Genomic DNA, 20,536 nt, shown 5'->3' with positions numbered 1-20,536 from the left:
TTCTATCTAAGATAAGGACTCATCAGTGGCCAATCCAGTAGTCACATTTTTTTAATCTTGAAAATTTTTTCGCAACTTGGACATATGCATGAGAGCATTATGCTGAAAAACATCAGTACTGCCCCCTAAAATTTAACCAGTAAGAATGAAATGATTTTCTAGTGTCTCCATGTATTTTTGCGTGTCCTGTCTTCTGCCTAGAATTGCTAAAGATTGAAGTCCATTGAATGTGGAGGCCGCCCATACCATCACAGAACACACTGATGGCTGATAAAGTATGAATATAGCTTTTCCTTCAATTGGTGACAATACACTGAAAATGCATCGTTACCATTTCTTTTCATGACTGAAAATAATACTGATCCATTTGTCTCTGTGAGCTAAGTGGTTTTGATTCCATTCTAACCTCTCAAAATTTGGTGTGTTATGTGTTTGTGAATATGTGCTTTCAGAAGGCTAATTGACGGATAATTTTCATATGAACCATAAAACCACTGTTTTTGATATGACATTTTGCACAAATGGTGACGATGTGTGATTATATTAGCAGTAAAAAAACTTCTCGAAAGGATGTGTTTGCTGAAGATTTTCTGATAGTGTATTTATCGGGTAAGTAAGCAGAATGTGACTTCCTTATTATTTTGAAGGAAAGAGGATTTATATATGGTAGCATATGTAAATTAGTTAATTTTTTATGGGCTGAGAAATATTTTGATATTTATAAATTTGTTTTTCTTTCACAGATAAGTCGTTTAGCTCTTCGACTGCGTCAGAAATTATATGCATTAGTCCTCCGCAGAATGCATATGCCCTCTAAACCATGGTCTCAGGTCGATGAAGCAGTTGTTCGATGCATAGTAGCAGTACTGATATCTGAGGAGCAGGCTCTTGGTTTGCCTCAGCCGGGAAGCATTGCCTTGCGTGCTCCTCATCTAAATTCAAATGATCATTTCCAGACCCCTGTCTATAGAACTGCCCGTGTTCAGTCTCAGCATTCTGACATATTTAATAGCAATCACCATTCTAATCATCATCAACATTATCAAATGCAAAACTTCCATCCTCATCATCATCAACAACAGCAGCAGCAACAACATCAGCGACAGTATCAACAGCAGCAGCAACATCATCAACAGCAGCAGCAACATCAACAACAAAGTGGGTCAGCAAAACCTGGTTATCCATCATACTTTGATAATAGCGGAAGACCACATACTTCTTCACTAAGGCCACCTGTTGATAAAAACAGAGGTATCAGGATTTTTGTTGATAATTATTAATCACATACAAGAATTTGAATTGTATGTAATTTTCTCTTTCATCATATGGTGTCTAACATACCCATTGATCACAAGAATGTTACTCACATGAAATGGTAAACATTTGTTTCTCAATTCAACTTCTTGAAACATTAATAACTTGCGAGAGGAATTGGCAAAGAATATGTGTTTTATATGTGAAGATACCTCAAAGTTCTGGGGTTCTGAGCAATCTTTAATGCAACGGTATACATAAGATTTTTCATGAGCCAGTTTTTTCCCCTCACCATTAAGAGTGAAATATCTGTTTAAAGTAGATGGAAGAAATATATATAGGCCCCCTCCCTGTTCTTTCCCTCCTCTCCGTATCTCTCCATAAATCTCCATATCTCTAGATTCCAAAAGTTGGCACATCTGATCGTATTTAATGTAATAGAGTTGAATGAATGAATATTTTATAACTAGCATGAATATTTTATACCCATGAATATTTCAAGCATGCAAAAGTGCATGTTTTACTGCAGTAAGTTTCGCTTTGGCATTTCACTACTTTGAGAATAAAAAATGCCCTGTAATCTTACATGAATAAATTTTATTCCCCCCTTTAAATGGGGGAATCTTAAGAATTTTGAGGAAAGTGTTTGTGATTTTCAGAGAAAATGTGTTGCTGATTCTAAATGTTGCATCCGTGCAGTCTTAGTTTTATATGTGCACTTATAAAAATGCACATATTTTGCTAATTTTACATTTAATTCTTTATCTGACTTCTACTCCGTGGATTATGCACTGGAAATTACGGTATGGTTACAGGATTTTTGTGAGAAAATTACAGGACTTTTGCGTTTTCAAGGTTGGCAGGTCTGAGCATTAATGAATAAACTCCAAAGAACAAAAATAGGAACACCAAAAATCTGTGTTTACATAATATGAAAGGTCACTCAGCCCAAATTAACTTTGTGGATTAACATTTTTCTTATTGAGAAAAGTGCTTTTATTCATGAGGCCCCCATTAAAGTGAATGCGTGATGGCAACTTTATATCAGATATGTGCAGGTACCTCAATTCACTGGATGTACAACCGAAGGGCCATTCAGAATTAGCTAAATAAAATTCTATTGACAAGATTTTTTCTTGCGCAATCTGTGTGTGTGTGTGAGAGTGGCTTGCATGATGTTACTTAAACAGTTTACACATTTTTATTCTTTCACAAATTTAGTGAGTTTTAATAAAAAACGAGCAAACTCAAAATTTTAATATGAAAAGTAAAGTTGAAAGCTTAATGATATTTATGTCGGTACAACATATTATTTTGAATCAGCAATTAGGGCATAAAATTCAAGGCTTTATACAAAAAATTATTCCTCTGCTTTTTAATCAGGGGAACCCTAGTGCCACATTGTAATACATTGGAAATACTTAATTCAGTTTAGTCAAGTGCTAAGTTCAACTCCCTATATTTTTCCTGATATTTTTTCCATACACAGAATATAGAAATAGAGCAGTTTTCTTTCTGCATCCCAAAGATCTTCTATACTTCTTTTAATCACTAACTTTACCACATATTAGCAACATACATACATGGGTGCTAATGCTTCCGATTTACCTGGAAGCCTTTAGAGATTTTTCAGCCTCATTAAAATCCTCCGGTTTAATCTAATTCTAATTCTTCCAGTTTTTTGTATCTTCATAGAAAAATCCTTAAAAGTCCTCAAATGAAGCTTTGTTGAATGGAAAATCCCTAAAGAACGTTCTTCCAGTCCTTGCAATTTCACGCTGACCCTGTTTTCTCAGGAAAAATATGTAAAATCAGGATTTCAAGTAAGAAAAATGTGTAATTGTCACCAAATATGATGATTAAATCAAGCAAAGTGGGTAATTATTGCTAAAAATCAGGATAGGGAAAAATACATCCAACAAAAACAGCATTTATATATGGTCACCCATTGCAATTTTAAAAAAAGTCCCCAGTTTTTCCCTTTTATTTGTTTGACATGTTTTATTTGATGTGGAATATGTCATCATGGGATAAACTACAGATTTTTCAAGTCTGTGAACTGGTACCTATGTACATATCATTCTAGGCTACTTTTACTTCAATATTATTGAAGTTATATAAAGAAAAAACAATTTAAATTTTGTGATTTAAATCAATGATTGTTTTAAAAAAATCTTGATTTAAATTGTGATTTTAATCAGCGTACCCTGTTCTCCACTCATTCTTTTTTCCCTTTATTTTGTAAATGTTAACAAAATTGCTGGTTTCAGAGACTAGATATTGTTCAAGTTTGTTGCCAAAGGTCTGTACATAAAAAGATTAAGGTATATAACAATTAATTGGATCATCCACTGATTTTAATGTTAAAAAATTATTTTTCCTTCACATGTTTAAAATATGTATTTCCTTGTTTCCAGGTTTGTTCTACCACCAACCAGAAGTTGCCCCTGCAGACTATAATCCATCAATACAACCCATTGGTAGTGGTTCAAACAGAGGTTTAGAAGCAAGTCCTACTAACATTAGTCCTGTTATGTCCCGAAATGATCACAGAATAATAGCCCCAATGAGAGAGAATCTGCCCAATTCCAGAGCCTCAAATATGAGGTATTTTATTGTCAAGGCACAGCATCCAAAAGCACTAGAAGTTGCCTTTATGACGAATACCTGGGCTTTTGCCACGCTCACTGAAAGGAGGCTTCTTGCTGCAGTGAAGGTATGCTGTTTGTGTCTGTGTTGAAAATAACTGATTTCTAATACCATCTATCTCATGCTAATTATTTTATGCTGGTCTTTGGCTCACAAGCCAGCTTAGCAGCTTTATTATAAAACCCATTTGTGTTACAACATGATCAAAATTAGTGATAATTAGGGCTAGGATTTCTATGACTTTGTATGTTTTTATTTATTTTTGTATATTTCACTTTATTTCATTATAGAGCATATTTTAACGATTTTTAAGGGATTATTTTACATATTTCTGTGCATTTTCAGTGGGAAGTAATTTTTTCCTTGCCATCCCATCTTCTACTGAAAGACTAAAACAAGGTAAAGATAAATAAAAAGGATCTCTTGATTTGTTCAGAACATCTGTACATTCGTTTTAGTGATGATACCAATTTCTTCTCTCCATGCCCCCCCCCCTCCTTCTTCAAGCTAAAGATGGAATTTTACAAAGTAGGCCTGTTGCATGCTAGAATCTTATCCTTAAGGTTTCCGGGTTATCTCTCAAGTTCTCTTTCTCCCCTATTCTCTTCCCCCACAAGAATAACATGTCAGTAAATTGATTTGATTTTTGTTGATTAAATTTATTTATCACCTATATTGTTATGTGTTCAAGAAGTTCTGCAGGGCTCTCATTCTTCGTACTTTTCCTACTTTTTGGTAAAATGTTCTACTTTCTTGGTTTTGCCCTATTTTTCAGTTTTTGTCCTACTGTTCCTACTTTTTTATCAAATCCTATCGACAAAATTCATTAAATTGATTTGAATTGAGGAGGGAATCATCAATATATTGCCAAATATTACAAATTTTGCAGATTGCAATTAATGATTTGCTGAAGTAGAAATTGTATCATTTTTTTAAGGTTACTTGGGGGGTATGTGGACCATTCGGTTTATTAATTTTTCGTTTGCCTAATTTGAGGGTTTAAGATGTAGTGTAGTCATTAAAAACTTCTGGATGGGAAAAAATAATTTTGTATTTACGATTTTATTGTTTCTTGTACAGTAACTAACATTCATCATTCAAAATTATGGTGCACATTTGGTATATGTATGAGAAACAACAGTTTGCATAACAAAGCAGTTGGATACAAGCCTATTTTAGGTTTGGTGATTCTGATGCTGAATCACCAATAGCATTCAATTGTTTTCTGTATTTTTGGGGTATGTGCAGAGGCATAAACAATAATTACTATGCTCAGCAAAGAGCTAGAAATGAAAATGTTTCATTTGTTGAAAACGATTACACTGGCATTGATCAGTAAAATGTAAACAAATCCTTTTAAAAAAAAAGGAAGTCAGCACAGTAAAACCATCTGGTTTATTTTTTTACTTATTTACATTGGGCTTTGTAATTTACACATTTTGCACTGTGCTTCTAGAAGTGGTCTCGAAAGAGCGTCATTCTTAAAAACTTACCTATCTGCTGTATGGATTGTCGAAGAAAGTTGACAGACTGGACTGTGGAAGACTCCAAAATAAAAGAATGTAATTTATATTGTGAGGAGAGGCGGAAAAGAATTATCTGTGGTTGCTAGTAATGTTTTGGCCAAAAAAATTTTTTTGTAACCTTCATCTCTGTCATTTTGCTTTGGATTAGGATACTGAAATAGTGCTATGGGGAAAAAAATTAATTTTAAAATTTTTTTAGGGATTTTTTTATACTATGATTATGTTGTGTGTCTGAGGGAGTCCCTTCCCCTCCCCCCAGTCCTACTTTTTCTAATTTTTTGAGTGAGAGCCCTGACTCTGTCATCTGTCTTTGAATTCAGAAGCAACAATTCAGTAGGTCAGCATCTCTCAACCCTTTTGAGTCCATGTTTCAAATATTTTGATGGATCATAATAAGTAGCAGACCTCCCAACTCGTCGGATTTAAGCTGGAGACTCTGGAGTTTTTGCCCTTCCTCTGGCATTCCAGATTTGTTGAAAATTTTTCCGGATTTTAGCAGAAAATTAGATTTAGAAAAAAAATTTGATTTTGTTTTATATTTAAATTTTTTAGATTTTCCTTGAGCTTTCACGATGTTGTGACATCAATGAATATGGTTGGCTTGGAAGAAACACCTATAGAGGGCAGCCGTAGTTCGAGGAACCTACCTACTTGGTTGCAGATGTTACTTCCATCAAGTAGCCATCAAACAATGTCTTGGTGACTGCATTTAAGCAAACAAGCAATGACATGACTTTGTTTACTTAGCATTTATGTGCAAACATTTATTTTTAATCAGGAGATGGTCTTGGTTGCTGACATTCCTGTATAATTATTATTGTGTTCTATTAACAACCACAAGGCAAACACAGAGCGAGATTGATTGTACACCACGTCATATGTGATACCACCCAAACATTTTTCATCAGCAGCCTTGTATTTTGAAGTTTTTCTTTTTGTTTAATCTGATCAAATGTCTTAAAAAATAAAATATTCAACTGCTTTTGAGAGTTCGTATACTCAAAATTATCCATCACTGACAATGTCCATGATGATTATATTCTGCTCAGGGGCTACCCAGGACTTGCCTAAGAGGGGGATTTTTTTCAAATTTTTTTTGATCGAGTCTGGGGGGGGGGGGGGGCTCGGGAGAATCCTGGGATTTCAAAAGTTTGCACATCAGTGTGTAGGCTCTTATCATGGCAATGAAATGAGAAAGATGTGACATGCAAAAGTATGCTTGCAGAATTTTTGTGAAAAATTGGAGGACTTTTACCTTTTGAAGGTTGGCAGTTCTGATGAGCAGTGTGACCAGATGAGTTGTATTTTATGGGACCGTGTGTGTGTGTGTGTGTGTGTCCCTCACATCCTGCAGCAGCAACTCTCCAAAAAAATATAAATATCTATCTTACATATTTTTTATATTTTTAACCCTTTTTCCAGGGAATAACATTTCAATCCACTGTGATTTCAGGTAGCCTGTCATTTGAATCCCATTTGGCAATTTTTCAGCATTTTTATCAATTGCTGGTTATTTTGCGAACTTGTGTCTTTGTAACATTTTTGGCAACAATAGGTGCTGCTTCGTATTTTGCTTGAGATCTTGAATAATCTTGATTATTGAAAACCTTGATTTTCTGTATTTTTGGTCAATGAAATGTTATCTGGTTTTGAAGTTCTTTTGTGGAATATGTTTTCGTTAACTGTGAGAGATTTGCAATAGCTCTTAATTTCAGTAATTTCAGCCATAGTTTTATTGAGAATTCACATGGTTTTGGTGGCAAATAATAATATCCCATATTTATGATAGTTTTTCCTGTATTTTTCTCATTGAAATATGGTCACTTAAAATATGAGTGATCAACTTTTTGTGTGGACCTAAAAGGATATTACTAATATCAGTTTCACAAATATTTTTTTTCATTCAATATGAATTAAATCACCAAGTCTTCCTGCAGACCTCCTGTGCCATCATCACAGACTACCTCTGGTCTAAAGACCATATGTTCAGAAATGCTGCAGTAGGTTTTACCTGTATGTATCAACACATCAATACAGAAAAACAAGACGAAATACAGTCGAACTTCATTATTAAGTCAAAAAAATACAGAAAATATTGCATACTAAGCAAGTTTTGTATTGCCCACAAAACATTGAAATGATTGATGTGAAAAATATTTAATTTGTATTAAAAGAAAATTATTTTGAGCGAGTTTGTCTTGAAGAAGTTTAGCATTAAGTTTATGGATAAATTTAAATTTTTAAGTCCCCCTCCCCATGGGATATGATTTAGGCAGTGGACTTTCAGCTTCACACTGGAACATAATGTTAAAAAAGCTGTTATACTGATTCTATGAGAGGTATGTGCATTTGGTAAATTGAAGAATTTCAGTTCTAACTGAAATTAATTCATTTTGCTGAAATTAACTTTACCGGAAATAGGAGAGGAAATTTTTTTGGTCATTGTTTTTTGTTTTATAGAACCTATTTTTAGTTTTTTAGGACAAAAACATTTTTTGTGTAGCATTTTCAAGCAGTTTTTAGGTAATAAAAAATCCTAGCCTTAGTGATATTGGTACAAGAAAAAGTCAGTAGATAAGACACAAACTACAAGTTATCAATAGGTGACAACACTATCTTACTTCTCTTTACTTACAATTTCGACCTCATAGAAGCGTAGGTGCATGCTCAGCTCAAATTAAACAGCATGATCATGCTGGAAGATTTGTCGTGCAGGTTCCCCCTCCCCATAAGGATTTTTAATTTCTTTTAATCAATCACACATAAATTCCCACATTTGGACAAATTTTAGAAGTCTCACGTGACCACTTTTTTGACCAATTAAAATGTAGAACGTAAGGCCAAGTACTCTTATTTAAGTGCATCTCACACTTGAGTGTTTGAGGTAAGAGGTCTGGCTCTTCCAGGCCAGACTGACCCGAATTACCTTGATATTTAGTTTAAAATGGGGGATAAAAATTAATGAGTTTTTCTGCTCCCCCCCCCCCATGGGGGTTCTCCCAAATGCAGAAGATATTTGTTTCCCTTTCATTTTCACTTTTTTTTATTTATTCTTTCAAGTTTTCCCTTTGATTTTTCATTAAACCTGAGCTGCTCATTAAAAGCAACAAAGTTGTTATACAATTAGCATTATATCAAACAAAATATATTAATTTGCTTGTTAAATCCAGTCTCTCCCTGAATGCAGGCTCATTATAAGCAAGTCCAACTATATATAAAAACAGAAATTTTTGTAGGAGAATGTTCAAAAACACATAATTTTCTATTAAGCAATGCTTGACAGATAACCCCATTTATTTTATACTTGGATTTGACTCTATACCTTGTGCATATGCTTTACACTAAACTTTTTTATTCTCGTTGTAGGAAGGAAACAAAGTTATACTGGTGTTTTCTCTTCAGGGAAGTGGCCACTTTCAAGGCCTTGCACGATTCACTGGACATTTGGCTGAAGAAAGGCCATCAGATGTATACAGCTCTCGCCAAATTGGCCATTTCTATTATATTGAATGGCTAAGAAAGTAAGTGACCATGTATAATTGGTATTTTGATTCCAGGTTAGTGTAGTTCCACTGGCAACTATCAGTCACTCTTTCTTTTAGCCATCTTCACTATAAGATCAGTCACATAGTGAGGCGACCAAAAGGTCTGAGCATGTATAATAGAGATTAGTTACGAAAACAGTTGTATTGTTTTGTTCTACACTGCACATACTTGAGGAGCAAGACAAAGGAAAGAAAGAAGTAACTTCACAAGATGCGCGACTTAGCTTAAATAAGTTTGTTTTCTCCTCGATCTGCTGATTTTCGGATGGACCAAAATGAGTCCATCCTCTTCCTTTTTTTCTCTTTAAAAAAAGCTTCTACAGAGGGATAATCATCACACCCCTTTACATTTCAGAACCCTTCTGATCATTCTCTTTCTTCCTGACTAATGTGTGGACATCTCTTTCTCTACCCCTTAGTAATTTTTTTTCCTTAGTCATGGTTTTCGTACCTTTATACCTCTTCACATCACGGTGTGCTGCCTAAGACATCTTGTCAAGGAGGCTGTGTTCTAGCCTCCTGAGTAATGTTCACTGCATAGCATAATAGTGCAGAAATGGCTTATGCACTCATTGTAACTATGTTTTTGTCTAAAAAAGTACACACACACAATGGTTCCCCCCCCCCCTTTCAAAGTCCATCAAAATACAGGAAGACCTCTACGAAATAAGAATTCTATCAGCAGAGCTGTAATTAATTTTCTTAATCTAAGATAGTGAATAGCAGGGTTCTTTGGTTTAAACAAGTGTGTGTGGTTTTTTTCAAAACATAAAAGTGGGCTAAGTATAATTTTTTCCCTGAAAAACATATTGGTTCATTAAGGTAAGGTTGATAGCAAAAGACTGGTTTCCTGTTTACGGAGAACTAACTTTGGTGTTTCGAGAGGAAGGTTAGCGAAAGTTTTCAAAGACCGGTTGGAATCAGTAGGGGTGGTAGGTCAATGGGAAGAATTTAGTATGAAGCTGTCCTCTGTTTTGTACAACGTCATACCCTTTAGAGAGATAGGTGGCTTTTTCTCAGCCGAGGATATCAAGGAAACATTTTATTTTCTGGATATTATGCTGAGGTGAATTCGGAAAGAAAAGTCATCTTGTCTCTGCCAGGACTCGAACCCAGGCCCTCTTGTATACCGGGCAAGCATGCTACCATCTACACCACTGGAGAAACACGACTGTGCCTTCCTTATTTCACTCACTGTGGCGTGAGGCGCTACAGTAGAGACATTAGTAGCCTCTCTTAACTTCAGGAATTGGCCCCCAGGTAGGACGGTTTAGAGAGATAGATAGCTTTTTTTTTGGGGTCCGAGTTCACCTCAGCATAATAACCAGAAAATAAAATGTTTCCGTCATACCCTTTGTTCGAAAAAAACGTGTTTGTACAGCGCACCCTCTATGGTTGACAGATAGTGTGCGTAACCTTTATCTTGAAAAAGAAAGAGCATTCAGAGAGTGTAAAAGTGAATGAGGTGACCTATCATTATTTACTGATGAAAGAAGAGTGTTGAAGAAAGCAATAAGGGATAGTAAAAAGGAAGTTTAATCTAAATTAGCAGACAACATTAACATTGGCTCTGACCCTGAATCATTTTTTGGGTACGTCAATAAGGGATGTAAGGGGACAGTTGACCCCCTCTCGATAGGAGGGTCCAGGTTAGAGAGCAATATGTGTAGTGCTTTCAATGACTTTTTTTGCATCAGTTTTTAATAGTGATAATGATATTCAATGTACGGGTGTTGCATGGGGGGATAAAATCCTCAACGATATTCAAGTGGAATACGTGGAGGTCCTGAATCTTCTGAAAAATATATGTGGAAGCAAAGCACCAGGACCAGATGATATCCATTCCATGGTCCTCAGGGAATGTGCTAATGAATTGTTGGAGCCAGTCGCACAGATATACAGGAGTAGTGTTGCTGAGGGTATCGTCCCAATGGATTGGAAACTTGCTAATGTTGTTCCGATATGTAAGAAGGGTAGTGGAGAAGCGGTGTCCAGTTATCGTCCAGTGAGTTTGCCGAGCTCCCTCAAAAATTTTGGAGATTATCATCAAAAGGCAGTTTGTGAAGTGGATAGACGAGAATAATATATTGGCGGATAATAAGCATAAGTTCAGGAAGGGGGAGTCACGTGTAACTAAACTCCTCTGCTTCTATGATCACATAACTAAGTCTTTGGGTGAGGTAAAAAATACACAGACGTTGTTTACCTTTATTTCCAGAAGGTATTCTATCGGGTCTAACATGGTAAACTCTTGAAGCGTTTACGCGAGATTGGGATAGGGAGTAATTTGCTGAATTGGATAGAATCGTAGTTGAAAGATAGGTTGCAACGAGTTATGGTTAACGGGGAATTCTCTGGTTAGACAGACGTCACAAGTGGAGTTACTCAAGGAAGTGTCCTTAGCCCCATACTTTTTTCACTTTTTATAGATAAACTCGATAAGGGTATCGATGGGATTGCTAGAAAATTCGCAGATGATGTGAAGCTGATGGGCATAATCAGGAATCAAAGCGATAGGGACGAACACCACTGTGGCGACAGTGGGGTTCGAACCCGGATCCTCGCGATGCAAGTCCGTCATTATGACCACTCGACCACCACAGCGGCGATAGGGAGTTGCTGCAGACCAACTTAAACATAATTGCAACATGGACAAATGAATGGAGCATGACATTAGCGATGACAAGTGCATGGTTGCTCACTTTGGTTCGAACAACCAATGGTTCTCTTACGAGTTGAATGGTGTCGCTCTCCTGGATGCAACTAGGGTCACCGATTTGGGAATTCTCATTGACGAGCGCCTTAGGTTTTCTGAACATTGTTCAGAGGTGATCAAAAAAGCGAATAGAATGCTCGGTTTCATTTTCAAAAAGGTCTCTTCGCGTTCTCCTAAAGTAATTCTTCCTCTTTTTCGAGGCTTAGTTCGTCCGGGACTGGAGTAGGCAGTAAGGTTTTTGAGACCATACCTACAGAGAGACATAGACTTGGTTGAAGGGGTGCAGAGAGCTACGCGTGTCCTAATTGGCATACAGGGCTTGAGTTATGCAAACACCAAACATGTCCCCCGCTCTGTCTCTTGTGGGATATAAGCAGGCTATCGTGGGCGTGCCGAAGAAAACCCAATCCGGCCAGAAAACACACCCAGTTCAGACCAACATCCCGCCTTATGTCCCGCTACACATGTCCTTACTAGCACACAGAGCTTGAGTTATGAGAAGAGACTTTATTTTTTTAATATGTTTACATTGGATGAACGCAGGTGTCCAGGAGATATGATCAAAGTGTCCAAAATTTTCAATGGGATGGATAGGATGGACCATGAACTTTTAGTACACCGCCAATCGATTGCTTTTACAAGGGGACACCAGTATCAATTGGTAAGGGACAATGCGAGGTTATGGTGTCACAGGGAATTTTTCTCTAATAGGGTTGTTAATAAATGGAATAGCTTACCCCCGGAGGTAGTAAATTGTAACACAATTGACACGTTTAAAAAGAAATATGATAAACATGTTGGGGTAAATTGAGAAGCTATTCATACTTAGAATAAGACAACCATAAGTATTCTTATATACAAGTAGATGATGCTGTACTTGGCCAGCAGTATAATCTATTTTGCGCAACCATATTATTTTGGCACTTCAACAGCATCAGTGTGTGAATAGCAGGTTTGGACTAATCCCAAATGCCAGAATGTCTAGAAAATCGGTTTTGGCACCTAAAATTTTATATGCATCATTGCTAAAATGAAGTGTAAGTATGAGAATTTTTTTGATTTCATAATAACGTCTCTTCCAACATGGGAATCAGTCGTAAAGTACTGGAGGGGGGAACACATTACTCAGGATTGTTTGTCTTGGGAGAAAAACATGCTTCGCTCATAACGAATTTGGCTGGCGCCTACATTTTTTTTCAATTTGTGGTGGATAGCACAACTTTTATGAAAATGCACATTGCAGCAGCTGCTGAAGAACCATTTTGACAATAACAACATGATACAACACCTGGCCACCATGTTCACCTGAATAGAATGTAAATAAGTTACTATAACCCTTGCAACTTTTGGCTTTGGGGATACCCAAAATCTCATGTTCAGTGGTCAGATTGCAAACTTTGGTGAATTGAAAGCACATCCACACATCATTACCATAACATATGATCCTATGATCCGTGGTTGAACAAGTATTTTTGCACTTCCACCTCACAGCCAGATTATGGTTGACAACATATTTAACATTTCTTGTGTAATTTGTAGTTGTTTGTTTAAATGACTTCATTTTTGTGATGTTTCTATGAATTATGAAATCATGCCATGCAAATTGCATTATCATTTTGCCTTGACTGGCTATCATATCCATTCTGCGAGCAAATTTTTCATGTGCTGGATGAGTACAGCATCATCTATTTTACATTTTTAAGTATTTTTACCCCCCCCCCCCCTCACCATACAAAATTCCATTGCCTCAGGAACATTCATGCAAATTTCATTGCAAGTCATTCTGACCAGTGGTTTTATTTTACCATGTTTTTTGAAATCAGAACTTGAGTTATAATCACCCTACATATCGTAAATCATTGTTAATTAATCTGCATTAATTATGCTTCATCAAACACATTGTATATGCCTAGTTTTCATCATAGTTTTTGTAAAATTTGCATCGTAATTAAGCATATTGAAAGTAACTGGAGAAAATATCTTTATTATAGGCTTAATAATAACATCAAGAATTCTCAAACGAAATATTCCCTTGAGTTAAGCTATAAAATAACTAAATTGCAAAAGTTGGCTTTTATTAAAATGTAAGAAATATTAATTTATTTATTTATATTTAATCAATATTTAATATTCAATTAATTTATTTATATTTAATCAATATTTAATATTCAATTAATTTATTTATATTTAATCAATATTTAATATTCAATTAATTTATTTATATTTAATCAATATTTAATATTCAATTAATTTATTTATATTTAATCAATATTTAATATTCAATTAATATTTAATATTTAATTAATATTTAATATTTAAGATAATTAATTGCTTAATTAGAAGTTTGAATGGTTTTTAAGAAATGTTATTGTTTTTAATGTAAAAGCTATTAAACCCAAAAAACCGGTTTAAACCAGAAACCCAGTTGTTTTGGTTTTTTTTTTTTGTTTTTTACCAACCCTGGTGATTAGTAAAACACACAAACAGCAACTAACTCTTCAACTATTGTACTCATGGACCATAAGGAGTTTCTATTTTCTACTACTTACAGTAGAACCCAGAGCCACAACTAAATATTTTGTCAGCCTGGGCAAGTGCACATTTTGGTGTCCCCTGTGTGATGCAGAAAGAGAAATTAAAAGATGGATTCAGTGTCCCATTTAGTCCAGCGTCCTGGACATCAGATCCTCCTGCTCCCCCTTAGTTGCATCCCTGGTCGGACCTCAGTTATCTGAGATAATGGTGGGAAAGAAGAATGTGAATGAGTAAAAAACATAGTTAAATCACCATGTTTGAAATGAATATTCAGGGTATATCCTAGTGTAATTCATTTCAATAAATTTCAATATAATTACTGTACTAGCCAAGGCAAATTTCTGCATCGACAAGCATGACTTATTATTCACAAGCATGGTTTAAAAATTAGCATCTGCTAATTTTTGAACCATGTATAAAATAATGAAACCTAACATCTTTGTGAACCTTGTTTTCAAGATACTGAATGCCCACATTTTTCTTTGGGGCTTTTTCAAGTAGAAGGCTACAAGTAAAGCAATTGGGCATCGTTGATGACTTTACAGTCAATCGTTGTCTTCTACTTTTCTCGCTTCTCTTGTTATTTGAGACTGTTGCTTATGCAATGTAAGTTTCAAGGGTGGGGACTCTGTGACAATATTAACATCATGTTGCATTTTGCTCACTATATTTTCATATTTTATGATTGCCAATTTTGTCTCAGTGTGTGGGCTTGGAATTTTGGAAAAGGATGCTTTTCCAGAGATATTTTTTCAGAGAGCATATTTTATTCCTTTGTACATTAACACCACTTCCCCTCCACCCATATTCCATAGATGCACTATGTCGACCTTGAAAAGTAGGGATCTCTGTTGGAAAATAGTTTGGCTACTGCATTGAAAAAAGGTTTGCGGGCTAAACATGTGCTTTTCAAGCTACAAAGATATTTTTTTCTCCATTTGAATGAAGATTTTCAATCCAAAAATATTTAATTTTTATTTATCCTTCCTTTAGAGAGGAAATAAAGATTAAATGATGAGAAGCATAAGTTTTTACAGCTAAACTGACAGCTATTGAGAAATTATTACATAAATGTATAGAATTGGATATACAAGACATACACGTGTATACAGACTCAATGTCTTCACTTATGGCATTGGTGTCTTTGAAAATATATGGTGAACAAAATATTAGCGTACGCACGTACATTGAGGGCACATGTAGGCAACATTAAAAACGAAGAAGTTGATAAGATGGCCAAGTTGGCAACATCAGATAGCACATTGCTAAAAGCATCGTTTAAAATCATTGGTGGTCTGCTGGTCCAAGACCACTGAGAAAAAAGTTGCGGTGGTCCGTGGGACCAGTGGCAAAAAACTTTGTCCCCCCTCCCCTTCCTTCAGTGATACATTGATCACGAAAGAATCTTCTATGGGAAAATCACTGATCCGCAGTGGATTTTTTATGGCTTTATGCACCCCCCCCCCCACCCAGTGGTTTATCACTCTTTTAAATGCTAATATGTTTGGCAAAATTAATTATAATTAATAATAATTATTATTATTTAGAACAGATTTTGTTTAGCAGACCAGTCATGTCTGCAAACTAGTAGGTTCTCATGCTTTTATTTTTCAATTCTAATGCTGCAGTTAGGGCTACTAAAAAAGCACTTTTAAGACAAGAATTTTTCACCACATGATGGAAACATGGAATGAGGCAGACACCACAGTATGGAATGGGAGGAGGACATAAAAAATTTTTGGTTGTGTCTCCATTAAGAGAATTTGGGATGATTTTTATTTGAATCAAGTGCTTGCAGATTGTGGTGCCATACCCTATTATCAGGGATGGCCATAAGAGAGATAATTTGTGCGTCTTTTGCCAAGAGAGACACAATCAGATCATTGTTTGATTGTACATATTGGAATCAGAAAAGACAAATTGTCTTTCCAGCAGGTGTGAGACAAATGGGAATTTTCAACAAATACTCAATTTGTACAAAAGAAAAAGTTAAGGAATTTTACAAGAAATATTTAAGTACATCTCTATCGCTATTTATACAGAATACTGGTATTAATTGAACCAGAAAAGTATTATATTTGTTTTAGTTTAATTTAAAAAAAAATTTTCCAATATTCACAAGGTACAAGGAATTATAATTTGTTTAGTATGGCTTATGTTTATTTTGGGCTAAGACTGTACTCAAAAAAATTATTGTTCCAAGTTATAATCTGGAATACACATTCTTCAGTACTGTATTTTGACTATGCGAGGATTTATAATCAGTTTTCCATATGACTACAATCACAATGATTTGTAATAAGTTTTCCGCATGACTTCAGTCGAGTTGGGTATGCCTTTTGACTTATCCTTCCTTTACCCCAAAGCTGATTTTTTAAGTGCCACAAACATGTGGAACCAATTATCTACTTGGTCTCCTTCAGAAAAATGCTGTAGGTGTAGAAAAAATTTGCGAAATTACAGATATAAGGTTACAGATTTATTATTTTTTTCAAATTGATTTTCAGATTTTCCCCGCATGTTCCTGCGATCGACTTTGCCCCTGAAAATTGGATTGGGTTAACCACCAATTATAATGTGACAATTAAAGGCATTGTGGATAAATTCTTGGTCCTCCTAAAATACCAATATCTACGATATAAAACATGCACAGTAATTTATGGATTCAATTATAATTGGTGAAATGTTTTTTGATGTATCAACATATTGTGTATCTGATATATATCTTTGTCAGGTTCACGATATAAATTTATATCTAGATTCTATCTTATGATAACACACAGGTCTATATCATGAATCTGTATATACATCTTTTTTTTGTCAGATTCACAGTATAGATCTATGTATTTCAAACTGTATTGAAATAATTTATTGTTCTAAGTTGTTGTCCTTAAAAGGAAATATTGTTTACATGGAATCAAATACATATTTGACTAAAAAATTAAACACTTAATCAATTAATGTCAAATAATTTGCACTATATAGGATGAGATTGTCCTATACCATAGTTATGACACCTGATATTCCTCTGACATTCTGATGTATAACAATATGGTCCAGATATTTTACTATGTCGTTGTGCAACTTGAGTTCCCCCCACATATAATGTATCCTCCTACTATGTGCATATAAGAGCAAAAGAGAGGAACACTGTTGGGTGATGGTGGAAAGAGAAATCTAGTTTCTAATCCTACTCTCTCTTATCTATTGTGCTTTTTTCCTTTCATTTTTTTTTAAATTTCCTTTTCGTTTTTTTCCTTCAAATTCTTTCCCTTTCTCTAATGTGCGGTTAGGTTAAGACAAGGTTATCATATTGTAACGATGGAGCGATCCCGGTTGAGCCCCCAATTTTGTAACGAGAGACGTTACTTCCCGGATTCTATTTTTATCTTTCCAAAATAATTTCGTCAGGCAGATGACAATAAGGATTTGACAACTATTTCGTTTTCTTAAGACTTTTAATTCGGCGTTAATCTTTATATTTTACAACATTTTAAGTCTGCCAAAACATGCATCGGTAAATTTGCTTCACAGTTTTAGCTTTAATATATCACAGATTTCGAACGTTCTCACCCGATTGGTCCATCAGCAACAGCCTTCTGGATGTCACTGTCTCAAGAACGCGAACAGTTCACTTCTTGACTTATCCGTGCGATCTCCTGGAGAGGGGGAGGCTCCATTGCAACAGCATCACGCGTCCAAAGAAATTAACCCGACGAATAACCCTTCACGGATGAGAGCCAACATCTCCTAGACAGTTCAACACTGGCTGAGCGATTTTTGACTAGATGAAGAGGACGATCAACGGATCGAACTGTGCCGAGACACCCTGCTAGATCATCAACTCATGGCTGGCACGAGGGGGAATGGGATGAAACGAAATGTAAGGACGAACATCCAAGAACCAACGTGTCTGTTCGTTGCACACTACCGGCATATAAGGGAAAACTTCCCCATCTCACATTACCAGAACCAATCCGTATCGAGACTCGGCGGCGCTAGAGTCGACGTAACATTTGAGAAATTTACATATTCACATGAGCTAAAAATATTATATGACATTCGGCATCTGGCCGCGCAAAAGATCGTAACATGGCGGTCGATCGGCGGCACATGATCTCGCCGATCGATCCCAAAATCAATGTTAAAAGGTAATAACAATATAAAAATGACAAGAAAAGGACCATTTCTGGCGGGGCCTAAATGGTAACGTTACAATATTTATCGCCCATTCATCAAATAGAGATTACCCGAATTTCTTGCCAATACCTTGTAAGCGAAAAGGTTACAGTGCAAATGCAAGTCAATTTCCGTTTTCAAAAAAGAAAAAAGTCCTCGCTGCAAGCAGCAGAAATTACTATGGTAGATCATCATTGCATGAAATCCTGATGTTTCATAAAAAAAAATTAAATTCATTCCACGAGTAAAAGAGCTAGTCTGCCAAATCATAAATGCTAATTTGGCATCTTCACCAAATAACGAGTTCTAAATCACCAATGTGGTCAAACAATGAGTGTTTAATTGCCAATGTTGCCAGGGGACGAATGCTAAATTGCCAATGTCACCAAATGACGAATGTTGAATCTCCAATGTCGCCAAACAACAAGTTCTGAATCACCAAACATTGTGTTGATTCTTCCGAAATTTTCTCCCATTTTGCAACAATTTCTTTCTTAGTATAACAAGAAGTCATACCCATAAATCGGGAAAAAATCAACCATTTATCATCAGTTTCTCACTTCCAATTTGGGACATAAGTGGTAGCATCTCCTGAGCACATAAACACTACTGAATTTACCAAAGTACATTTAAGGTTTATGGTTTGAAAACCATACTCAATCACTCCTTGTCAACAGTGGCACCTCAATTACCATCCTTTGCATGGGGCAGGTACTACTCTGTCAATGGCTTCAAATCTGGAGTGAATAAAGAAGATGATTGTCAGAAAATGTGAAAAAAAATTTGTCTTTAAAGTTCTAACTATTTAACAATCTAATTATTCTGTAATATAATTCTAACAGAATAAATGTAGGGTATTGAGAGTGGAGGAAAATCTGCAGCATTGCTAGGACTGTGTAGCTTGGCACCCGCGTAACTCCCAGTGGTGGGTGGCTGAATACAGTTTTCTGGGGTTTTTAAATTTGAAGTCCGCTATTCCTTGGAAAAAATAAATAAATGTTGCCATGGCAGTCATAAGACCTGTAACACATAGAAATATATACCCAGTTACATTTCCACACATCACGATTTGGAAGTTGTAGTTGGTGGCACCAACTACTACTGTACCTGGAATTACGATTTTTCTATTGAATAAATTACTAATTTAAGGAAGAAAAAAGTTGAAAACTCATAGAAAATTTTCAGCCTATTTAAACTGCTGCTGTTCTACAAAAGAAATAATGCCCTCAGCCAGCAAAAATTGTGTCATCTTAAATAGACTGGTGTGAAAAGTTCATAAAAAGAAAATATGGCTGCTTTTTTTTAATTTTTGTGGTTTTGTTTTTCCATTTCTATTATCAGTCTGAAATATCGTTGTTTAAATTCATTGTTTTTTTTCTTCTAACATTAATTTTAATGATTCGATTTATACATCCTTGCTCTAAAACTAAATTTTTGCTGCTCTGAAAATTGCTCTAAAATGATCCCTTCCCAACCCTTGAAGTTTGGATAATCCAAATTATTCCAAATTCAATAACAATAACTTCTGATTATCAAAAATTCTATTTTACTTTCAACCTCATGTTATCTGTGCAATATTTTTTTGCTCTCTTTTACCTCAGGAGGTATTGAAATATTTGTACCCTGATCAATCGAAGGTATTACCATACTTATTTTTTTTACTAATACTTACTATGTTTTTTTTTCTGGGTGTTTTTTTTTTTTGCAATCCAGTTTAAAGTTTATGCTATTCTCATTGACCTAGGGGGAATGTGTCATTCCAAAATACGCGTCATTTATTAAATGCTTGGAATGAAAACAGAAAAGTCCAGATCAGCAGAGACGGGCAGGTAATATCATTTACATAGTTTTAGCACTTGTAATGAATATTAAACAATATCTTGTTGAAAATATTTTCTACTTTTTCATATTCAAAAATATTAATTTGCAAATTATGTGAAAAAAAGTTTGATTGGAAATTGTTATTCTTAAACGTCATTTAAAATTGCTTTTTAAAAGAATGTATATAAGTTCAGATTTTCAATTACTGTAGTCGTCCAACAAGAAAATTAACTGTATTATTATTTTTTTTTTTTGAGGAAAGAGGGCTAAAGTGGTCTTAAAAAGAACTAATTTAATGGCGCTCCATCAGA

General features: G+C 35.2%; 1 protein-coding gene across 1 annotated transcript in view; it reads left to right on the top strand.

Annotated features, from left to right (window-relative positions):
• The window catches only part of LOC149089004 (3'-5' RNA helicase YTHDC2-like), an 88,957-nt gene that overhangs the window by 52,936 nt on the left and 15,485 nt on the right, over positions 1-20,536 (top strand). Inside the window, exons 23-26 of the mRNA XM_089251251.1 lie at positions 744-1,251; positions 3,672-3,970; positions 8,796-8,950; positions 20,149-20,233. Of these exons, the coding sequence (XP_089107377.1) occupies positions 744-1,251; positions 3,672-3,970; positions 8,796-8,950; positions 20,149-20,233 (1,047 nt within the window). The remainder of the gene's footprint in view (positions 1-743; positions 1,252-3,671; positions 3,971-8,795; positions 8,951-20,148; positions 20,234-20,536) is intronic.

The sequence above is a fragment of the Pholcus phalangioides genome, unplaced genomic scaffold (genome assembly GCF_987345545.1).
Source record: "Pholcus phalangioides strain wild (caught in Gottingen) unplaced genomic scaffold, Ppha-v1.0 ptg000003l_1, whole genome shotgun sequence".
Lineage (NCBI taxonomy): Eukaryota > Metazoa > Arthropoda > Arachnida > Araneae > Pholcidae > Pholcus > Pholcus phalangioides.
This window is presented reverse-complemented; position numbering and strand designations above follow the sequence as displayed.